Source organism: Anarrhichthys ocellatus, unplaced genomic scaffold (genome assembly GCF_004355925.1).
Source record: "Anarrhichthys ocellatus isolate YVR2014 unplaced genomic scaffold, GSC_Weel_1.0 scaffold15, whole genome shotgun sequence".
In the NCBI taxonomy this organism is placed as follows: domain Eukaryota; kingdom Metazoa; phylum Chordata; class Actinopteri; order Perciformes; family Anarhichadidae; genus Anarrhichthys; species Anarrhichthys ocellatus.
In genome coordinates, this window is record NW_022280045.1 from 5851894 (window position 1) to 5861999 (window position 10106).

A 10106-nucleotide genomic window follows, 5' to 3' on the forward strand; every position below is an offset into this window, starting at 1 on the left:
CCCCCCCCCCCCCCCCCCCCAATATAGTGCACTACAGTTGGCCACATGGGAAGACAAATAGCCAAAAAGGCAATGTAGGTCACTACATGGGGCGTAGCTTGTCATTTGAGAAGCTGCCTCTCTCTTTATCAGCAGCTTCCTTTTCATCCCTTTGTGTTGTAGTGACGCCAGCATCTGAAACAGACATGACTGTTACCGACTCCACAAGGGAGGAAAAGAGGGAGGGAGAAGCCTCTCAGATTATTCACAGTATCGATGTCACTGCTGTGGATTGACGGCGTAAAGCTTGACACTGAATTCTACTTAAGCTGTACAGTTCCCCTTCCTGTACTCCACAGAATTAGTGCAAAGGAGTCAAACTGTATGAATGTACAGATCTGCCAAGACGAGATCCATATCACCGTTCATTACAGACCAGCATTTCACTCAATGTCGCATCAGCTGTAACTTCCATAGAACAGTAGACCTCATAGGCTTTATGAACTCTTTGAACCAAACTTCATATTAATCTCAACATGATAATGGTAAGCAATTTTTCGGGTTTCTACATAAAGTACAATCTGTGATATCTTGTGTCCTTGCTTGGTAGTTGCCTATTCCCAAGATACCTTGCACTTCTCGGCCTTGCATATGTTGGTTTGTTTGTTCTATGGATGCACACTAACGCTTCAGATAAGTTTCTTTTTAGCTTTGTTTTAAAAAGTGTGGACGGAAGAGCTTTCCCTCTCGGTGTGGAAGGTAAAGGGTTGTATATTAAAATGTCATTTATTAACATTATATATGTAACTTGAAATAACTATTGATTAAAGCGTGAAGAACGATGTTGTCTTGCTTGTGTTTTTGGAAGAGAGTTACTCTCAGGAGTAACACTTAACCAGTAGTAGAAACTAATCATTTAGGTGAAAAAATATATAAAAAAATCTTTAAAAAAAATAATTTGTCTGCTAAATATAAGCCGAGACTAAACCCATCAACCGGTTATCTTCTCGTAGCATAGCGTCTAGAAACAGGGAAACTCTGTCCATCGCCCATCAGCTCACTACCTGATAGGTTTGTTTGGGACTTTTTAAAATGTTTTTATTTTATTGAATGAAATCAAGTACAACCATGTGAACTAAATCGTATGGGGGAGTTCAGTGTTGAAGTAATTGGGGGGGAAAAAATAGGAAGAATACAAATCAATCAAATAAAACCTTAAACAAGATAATCAAATAAAGACGTTAAAAGTGATTCACTCATTTGCAGGCGACTGCCTATTTTCTATTGAAAACCAAACTTTTTGTCGGCAAGAAAAGTACAAGACTGATGATGTATGCTTATTTTTCATGTTTTGACCCAAACATATATTTCTTAACTCTGCATAGAAACATTTAGTTTCTAGGAAGATTTAGAAGGTTTCTCTGTTTTCAGTCTTTGTGCGACGCTAAGTTAACCGGCTGCTGCTATAGCCTCAGGCTGTACTCACCATATAAAAGTCAGAATGGTATTGATCTTCTCATTTAATTCACTGCCAAAAGCAAAGAAGCTATTTACCAAATTAAGTCCACTACAGAAACAACAGTATCTCGAGAATCACAATGTCATCATGAGTTGAATGTTTTTATTAATTACATCCGCTGAATAAAGGTCCAATCCAGGAAGTTTGACTTCTGTAACACTTTATTGTGGTTTCCAATGTTTAATCTGGCCTTTATATATATGCATTATTGCAGCATTATTGCAGTGCACTGTACAGGCCCATCCTGGCAGATGAGAGAGAGGGGGGGGGGGGGGGGGGTGATGTGGAGGAATAGAAGAAACAAGGAATACAACTGATATCCAATTGTTCCCCAAAACCCTCGCCCTAGGCACTTGGGGTGTACTGTACCTGTGAAATGAAGAAAGCATCACTGCTTCCACTAGCCTACAACTAAAGGTTAAAGCTTTGCTTCTGCTCCGGACTCAAAGTAAAAACAACTTGTGCGATGTATCTTTAAGCCTGTGCAAAATGTTTAAAGTGCCCACGGGGTTAGGGTTTAGAGATTGATTTGGTATTTTAGAATCCAGGGTCAATGTCTACAATTTGTCCAAGTAGTTGTCGAGAGCAGGAATGCCCTCTTTCAGACCTTTGCGTTTCCTAATTTCAGCGACAACCTGGAAGGGTCTGGTGGTGGAGTCGCTGGGGTCTCCCTGAAGAATCTGCCAGTGGTCAAACACACACTGAGGAAAGGCCTGGCCTCCAGTGTTGCTGCGCAGGTCAGCTGTGAACCCTGGAGGCAAAAAAATACAGATAAATACTAATGTTTTAAAAAGAGCAGAAATAAGACCGATGCATTAAATAAATTAATTATTTTACAACTCACCAAAGGACTCGTTGACAGGCAGGTAGGCTTTCACCACAAACATGGGAGTGCCAATCACTTGGGATTCCTCAAACACATGACCTCGTTTCCTGTTCAACACACCATAGATACCACCGACCACCTGCTCGGGGCACTGCACGGACAAGAAGCAGAGCAGTCAGACCTGAAGTGTGAACTGGCATCAGCGAATTTTCAAGCATAATTACAATTCACTTTTTTTCACTTAAAAAAATTGTACATAGTCCCATAATGGTACAGTTGTAAAAAAAACTGAAGTCACTTCTTTAAATATCCAAACTTTTGTAGATCTATAACAGGTTCATACTGAAAATGGTGGCATCCTGTTTTCCTTTAAGTACCTTATAAATCATGCTTTTCTATTTGCTGATCATAACATAATAAAGTTTACTCTGTACAGACATCAATTATAACAGAAACTTGAATGCTACAATAATATTTATAGATTTACCAAACTGATTTGGGGTCATTTACAATTGCACCACTTCACAATGTTGTTTTAAGGATTCATTTTGGAGGTAGTCGGCCTCCATACACACCTGTATCTCCACCAGGTATATAGGCTCCATGAGTCGTGGCTGAGCAGTGAGCTGGCAGGCGTACAGGACCCTACGAGCCGTGGGAATAATCTGTCCTCCACCACGGTGGATGGCGTCTGCGTGCAGTGTCACGTCGTGAATGTCAAAGCGAACTGCGCGCATATTCTCCTCACACAGAGCACCCTGCATGATGATGACAGAGACTTGCAACCTTACTAACCCGAGCACACGCTTTTAAAAGAACACTACCACAAATGCATCGAAGCTATATTGTGTCTGATTACACCCAGCTAACTATTTAAAATGTACTTGCAGTCAAAGTTAACTGCATGCCCACCTCTTTAGTCGCCCACTGGAAACCAGCCACGACACTGTCCTTGATCTCGTTGAGGTACTGGACCCCCTTCGTCATGTCTATCAGCAGGTTGGCCCCGCTTCCGTCTGGACCGAAGCACCAGATCTTCCTGGCCTCCGTCACCTCCCACTCGTACTTGTCGGCGAGGTAACGTGCACGGGCCTTGAGCTCCTGGCGATGGCTGACATCCCCCTTCTCGATATCTTCAGCCAGGCCGTCGGGGAAAGGGCGGGACTTCATGAAGAGACGATTGTGCTTGTTGGGGGACTTGGACAGACACATCTGGTCTGATTCTTCCATCACTGTCTCTCTGTAAGACACGACTGGGTCTGATTTCTGGAACGAGATGAAGGAGCCGGGAGTCAAAATTGAGAGCACATGTGATGGTGCAACAAAGTGAGCAGCAAATTTGCCTTTTGTTGTGTATAATCTCCTAAAAAATTCTCAACTTGGGCCTTATTTTCCTAGCTTTGCTGTTATCATGAATATCTGTGGTCTAATGTTACTTACGACACACACTCACACAGCTGTCTAAAGCTCTCAAGTTTAATACAGACAAATCTCACCTTCAGTGGAATGCCGGCGTGGTCTTCCTCCAGGTCCTTCAGGCAGATCTCCAGATGCAGCTCTCCCGCTCCAGCGATGATGTGCTCCCCGGACTCCTCGATGATGCACTGCACCATGGGGTCAGACTTGGCCAGACGCTTCAGTCCCTCCACCAGCTTGGGCAGGTCAGCAGGGTTCTTGGCCTCCACAGCAACTCTGACCACCGGGCTCACACTGAACTTCATCACCCTCATGTTGTGGGCCTGCGGACAGAGCCAGAGTCACCAAGCTAAAAGTGTTGTTGTGACAGGAAAAATAATGCCAACAATGATGGAATAACTCAGTATAAATAACTAATGATACACTGTGTGGTGCACCAGTAGTTGATCTACAATGTATAGCGGTAAAAAAAGCAATACACTACTTGTTCAAAGGTGGTAATAGTTCCTGTCTTAATCAGGAACTGGTCTACTCCAACAAGACCCACGATGTTGCCACATGGGACGTCTTCTATGGGCTCCACATACCGGCCCATCATCAGAATGGTCCTGGATGAAGGGAAAGAAGGAAATGGATATAAAACGTTGCCAACAAAAGCATGAAAACAAAAGTGTGAGAGGACAAACATTAATGTAGAACTCTTTTCGCTTTTCTACCATCTCAGGCCTCAGTGTAGTGTTTTTTTCCTCAACATGCTCACCTTTGGATGGGTTTGAAGTAAAGGTCCTCCTTCTTGCCAGGGGTGAAGTTTGGCCCCATGATACGCACTTTCAGGCCAGTGGACACGCAGCCAGAGAATACACGGCCAAATGCATAGAAACGACCCTTGTCGTTGGTTGGGACCATCTTGGAAATGTACATGATCAGAGGAGCCTTAGGATCGCAGCTCTTAATACCTGAGAAGACAGCAGAGATAGTAAGCCCTGCATATAGTAAAGCTAAAATACAGCTTACAAATTGGGTCAGTATTTTATAAAAAAACAGAATCATCAAACGCTCCAGATCAAATGATGTCTTCTCCAGAGTGTAAAGGCGTGTGGTGCTGTGAAAATGTTCCACTGACCCATGGCAACCTCGTCGTCTCCCGGCCCTTCATAGAGCAGCTCACAGCGGTACTTCTGTGCAGTGACGGGGGAGGGCAGGTGGATGGTGATCATCTGGAGCAGGGCCTCCCCAGCAGGCAGCCAACGGCGCATCACAGCCTTCAGCAGAGGCTTCCCCTCTTTCTCCTTGTCCTCGGAGTCTAGCTTGACGTCCAGCTTCTCAATTAGTTTGGCTGTCTCTTCCTTCTTGAAATTCATGATAACGTCAAAAACCTAGACAGTGAGAAAGGGCAAAACGATCCTTAACTGTTTATTGAAAAACCCCTATGTGTACACTTTTATGTAATCTTTGAAATAATTGTGATGGCGAATTTTAGTTTGTAGAGGAATACTGGTGAAAATCTGTGCAGTCTATGTATTGCTTTCAGCGTCTTCATCTTAATGTCCTCCTGGTTGTGTGCCTTGTCTGTCAACCACGTTTATTTTTGGTGTTACCACGAAAAGGTGCTTAGGACAGAAATGTTAAAATCCTACATGTAGGCGCTTTAAATTCATTTTTAACAACACAGAGACGTGTGAAGGTCATCAGAAAAATGAAGGCCTGACTTAATAAACATATTAACTGTAGGTTTATGTCACTTTTTTTTTTCTTCTCTCCATTCACCTTAAAGATGGGGTCCAAAACGAGCTGGCTGAAGGTGCGGGGAAGTTTCTGGCCATCAGGACCGGTGGCAGTCTTACTGAACTTGCCGGCATTTGGATCAAAATATCTGTATATAAATTATTGCACAACATCATGACACTCAGATGATTGACATCTAGCTCATAATCCTGTTTTAATTGTGCAATATATGCCAGTTATTATGAAAATGTGTGCAAGAATAATTTAAAGAGCAACTTAACACCAGCTGAAAATCAAGGTTTTACTGGCCTCTGGTGGGTTTACTTCTTGTGACGTAGAAGTGTACTTCAGAGTGTGGTTTGTGCACCGTGTATCACTGTTGTGTGTGTGGTTACAGGTACAACAGAGCACACTTCTGAGGTACAACAAACCTGAAACTTTCAACCAGAGAGGGCAGTCAAATGCTGCTTTTCAGCCTCATGTTAAGTTATTATGTGAAGCATATTTCTGTCTGGACGTGTTGCTCGTCATGTTTACCTATCTCCCCACAGTTTCTTCATCATGTCCTCCACTTTCTTACACCTCGCTGCTGGACTCAGAGCATGTCCTTTCGAAGTGAACTTCGCCACATACATCTCAGCGAACTGCTTCAAGGTGAAAGCCCAGCCATGGAGGCCTGAGCCGAACCCAACTGTACCGATAGCAGGGTCAATCTGAGGGGGAAAAAAAGAGGTTCAGCATTCTCAGAAATCGTAGCTATAGTAAATGTACAGCAACAAATCACAGCTATTTCAGCATGTCTTTGTCTCAGAGTTGTTTTCGAGCATCTGCCTCACCATGATGTTCCCCATGGGCCCCCCCTCATCCTCTCCGTAGGTGGAGATAATGACGTTGACGTTCTCTACGATGCGCTGAAAAGTCTGGAAAAGCTGCTCTGGCTCCAGCTGCAGCTCAAGTAGAGCCCGGTCCATCTTGTTCATCATCAGGACCGGCTTGATGCGCTCAGCGATTGCCTGCCGCAGCACGGTCTCTGTCTGCACACACACACCTGTCGGAGGACAAGAACGGGTGAGCCTTTGTTAAAAGGGAGAGTGCGCGTGTAGAATGTGGAGGACGAGGGCGTTGTTTTTACCCGAGACACAGTCCACCACTACCAGGGCTCCGTCAGTTACCCTGAGGGCAGCAGTGACCTCAGAGGAGAAGTCGACGTGACCGGGAGAATCAATCAGGTTGATGAGGAAGCCGTTTCCGTCTTTACCGTGCTTGATAAACGCCAGGTCGTTTTCTCCAAGCTCATAGTACAGAGAGATGGCCCTGCATAACAGAGGGAACAGGAAAAGGCTTGTTCACTGTTCACCTACCACGACTAATCAAAATAAATGGAAAGACCAGGATGGATAAAATGAAGTTCAATTCAATTGAATTCAACTGAATTCATTTCTAAACTGAGTAATCACAATACTGGAATGAGCCAGACGGTCCTCTGACTCAGATGAGGCAGATGTGCTGAGTGGCTTGACTGGAATAATTTCAGTAAATATTTAATTTTTTCGATTTTTGAAAATGCAGCATCTCCACTACACGTCTTTGAACACAACATTTAAATAAATGAACAAAACAATCCTAAGGCTGATAAAAATGGGACTTTTACATGGCTAGAATAAGGATTTTCTGGTACAAACATGTGTTACTGCTTACATAGTTTTAATAATTCCATTAACAACCCGCAAAGAAACGCGATTATGAATCAACCTTGAATGTACTTTGGCGTTGTCCAAAATAGCAAGAAAGTAGAAATGGTGGCCATGTAAAGGCTCAAATATAATACGAGACATGACACTTTTGGAGCATTTAAGTATTTTTTGTTAATAACTAAGTTGAGCTACAGACCCTGTGTACAATAGGCTGTGTGTTTCTCCTCTGGAACATAACAACATAGTACTTTTGAAATGTAAAGACCCTGAAAAACTTTTTTCCTCAATCATCTTACTATGAGTGATGTGATCCTAAAGAGATTTCTGTCCGCGCTCTTTTCTTTGTGCTCGTTGGGGCTCAGATGGAAAAATATGATGTAATTTCTGTGCACTAATTAGTATTTGGAAACTCAAAATCTGATGACAATATTGGGTTGTTGCCCTATGTTGTCAGTCGATCTGATCAATCTGCACCCACACACAGTCCTGATGAAGAAGATTAGCTGAGATTTTGAGGGTAAAATCTTATTAAATAAGTTTTAATAAATAAATATGATTATTTGCTGAATTAGAGAAATACATACAAGTTTCACAACTTTTAATAGGTTGCACCAAAAACACAGAGCTGTTCCTAAACCCACTTCTCTGAAGCACATACGTTGATTTGATGGTGATGCAGCGCTCCTGCTCGTCTTTGCGCGTGTCTGTAAAGCGCGTCTCTCCGGCGCGGGAGGAAGCAATGATCCCCGCCTTTGACACCAGCGAGTCCGTCAGAGTGGACTTCCCATGATCCACGTGGGCAATCACAGACATGTTCCTGATGTTGGACTTTTTGTCCATGATGGCACGGATCTGATCCACAGTGAAGTTCACCTGGTGGGGTTTAAGTTTGGGGGGTTACATTCATCCATTTACAACCAGCATAGGCTCATCTTATTCATCATATTATATTTATCTATGTCCACTGCCAGATCCCTGCAGCCGTTCCAAGTAGAGTTATGAAAAGAAAGAAACTTGAAACTGAATCCATCAGCCGGACTATGAGGAAGGAGTGTGGGCACTGCATGAAGACGTTACCTTCTGGTTCCTAATCAAGCAACACATCAGGAATGACTGAGTCACCATGCTGCAGCTGGCTGGACCGAGCTGAATTGCACAATCACGAGGGAACAGCATTCATTTCATACCTTGAATTCCCCTTCAATTCTTCATATTTAAGGTAAATGTACATGTTGAATTTTATTTGAAGCAATGTTGCTCATGCTCAATCCTCTGAGATCACAAGTACAAGATATACAAGGGAGACCTAAAATTGAGTAATACAATGATGTATGCATACATTAAGAAGAGACTAAGGCATTTTTTTAAGATGATGAAGGCTGTTCAAGAGATGTTTGTTCGCATTTTCACTGCAGGCTATGAATTTATTTGTTAATATGAAAAGACAAGCAGCATTATTTAACACGATGTCTAGCGTGTTAAATGCCTTCGTTCACGTCATAATGACAGCAATATGAAGTTTGGGATGTCCAGACATTCACTCAGAAAACCAAAGGCTATTACATCATAATAACAATTAATTATAAGCCATTATAAATCACCATCCACCATTGAAACGAAATCCACTGCAGCTCTCGCTTTCGGTGACGTATTATATGTAATAATGTATTTTGTCGCCTGTTATGATATAGTATGGATATGGCGCGATCTCTTGTAATCTAACCTAAATCTACAAATGAGCAGAAACATGATTCCCCACATGTGAATTGGACATGTCAGCATGCGCCCACTCTCTCGCAGTGTGTTGACACCCAATATTTGTGCAGTCATGCTACAGCAGCAGCTTGATATTATTAAAGGATTTGCTATGAACGTCACAGCGAAGCAGAGCGGGCCGTGCAAGTAAAGGCCCGGCTGCCTCATCAGTTGGCTGCTGCTGCGTATGTTTTAACGGACTGCATGCAGAGCCTTTATATGATCACACGACCAGAGCATCGGCATCCTTTTCACACACACATGCATGCACGCACACGCGCGCGCGCGCACACGCGCGCGCGCGCACGCGCGCACACACACACACACACACACACACACACCTGACATGGCTTCATTGCAGCTTGTTGCACCGACACCTTTACAACTATACATTAAGGTTGTGTGCTCGGGCGGCTGACAGCCCGCTTTTAGCCTGCTGCAAATAGATTAAACACACAATTATCTGCGCATATCAGCACAGTACTGACTCACCATTTTGTCTGCAGACGGTTGGTCTTTGCGTGCAACGGTTTATTGCTGTAACACACTGCCTCGGAGGACAGGCAGTCCCGGTGTTGACAGGAGAGACGCTGCTGCCGTTGCTGCTGCGGATGCCGTGTAGCGGTTCAATACAGAGGCTCCGGCAGCAGGGGGCGCTGCTGCTCAACATCCGGGTCCTATTCCCGTCTGGACGTTTGGCCCACTGTTGTATTGCGGAGGCCTCTGCTGCTAAGTGGGTTCATGTTTGAGCCTGTGTGAGAAAGAAACATAACATTACATTTCAACATTACATTTTGTCCAAGTATTTATTATTTTGAATCACGGTGCCCCACAAAAGCAAACAAAAAAAGCTGAAGTTGAATTTCACTTGAGTCAAAAGCTAAAATGGCAGTTAGCTTACTGTTAAACGTTACTCTGCTACGCTAGGCTAGTTACCTTTTTAGCAGGACCAATTTAGCTGTTTTAGATCTCCATGAGTGAATTAAACTACGTTCTTATTTATGCGGGATAACAAACCAACTTACCAGAATATTAGTGCACCAAAATATTTAAATGATAAGAAATGGCTAACTAGCATGGCAAAGTAAGTAGCGTTAAAGCTATAAATGTAGCTTAAGCTAATAAAGGCTAGCCATGGAAATCTTCAGCTAGCTTTAAAAGTTGTTGGGTCTCTTGCGGTAGCAATGTGTTT

The 10106-nt window shown here is 43.3% G+C and overlaps 1 protein-coding gene across 1 annotated transcript; it reads right to left on the minus strand.

Moving 5' to 3' along the window:
- Nucleotides 1–1317: 1317 nt before the first annotated feature.
- LOC116387408 (elongation factor 2) lies at nt 1318–9563 on the minus strand. The gene is made up of 14 exons (XM_031854439.1): nt 9407–9563; nt 7818–8032; nt 6598–6779; nt 6302–6513; nt 6003–6178; nt 5508–5613; nt 4864–5116; nt 4501–4696; nt 4225–4348; nt 3821–4063; nt 3237–3590; nt 2900–3082; nt 2343–2475; nt 1318–2249 (listed from the first exon to the last, which is right to left on the minus strand). Exons 1-14 carry the CDS (start codon nt 9407–9409, stop codon nt 2056–2058), a joined length of 2574 nt encoding a protein of 857 aa, XP_031710299.1. The 5' UTR covers nt 9410–9563; the 3' UTR covers nt 1318–2055.
- Between the last annotated feature and the right edge of the window lie 543 nt (nt 9564–10106).

Excerpts from the sequence above, each read along its gene's own strand:
- LOC116387408 (XM_031854439.1), bottom strand. Across the intron at positions 6,780-7,817 it reads TGCATCACCATCAAATCAAC|GGCCATCTCTCTGTACTATG; the intron begins GTATGTGCTTCA and ends TCTGTTATGCAG. Across the intron at positions 4,697-4,863 it reads AGACGACGAGGTTGCCATGG|GTATTAAGAGCTGCGATCCT; the intron begins GTCAGTGGAACA and ends CTGTCTTCTCAG.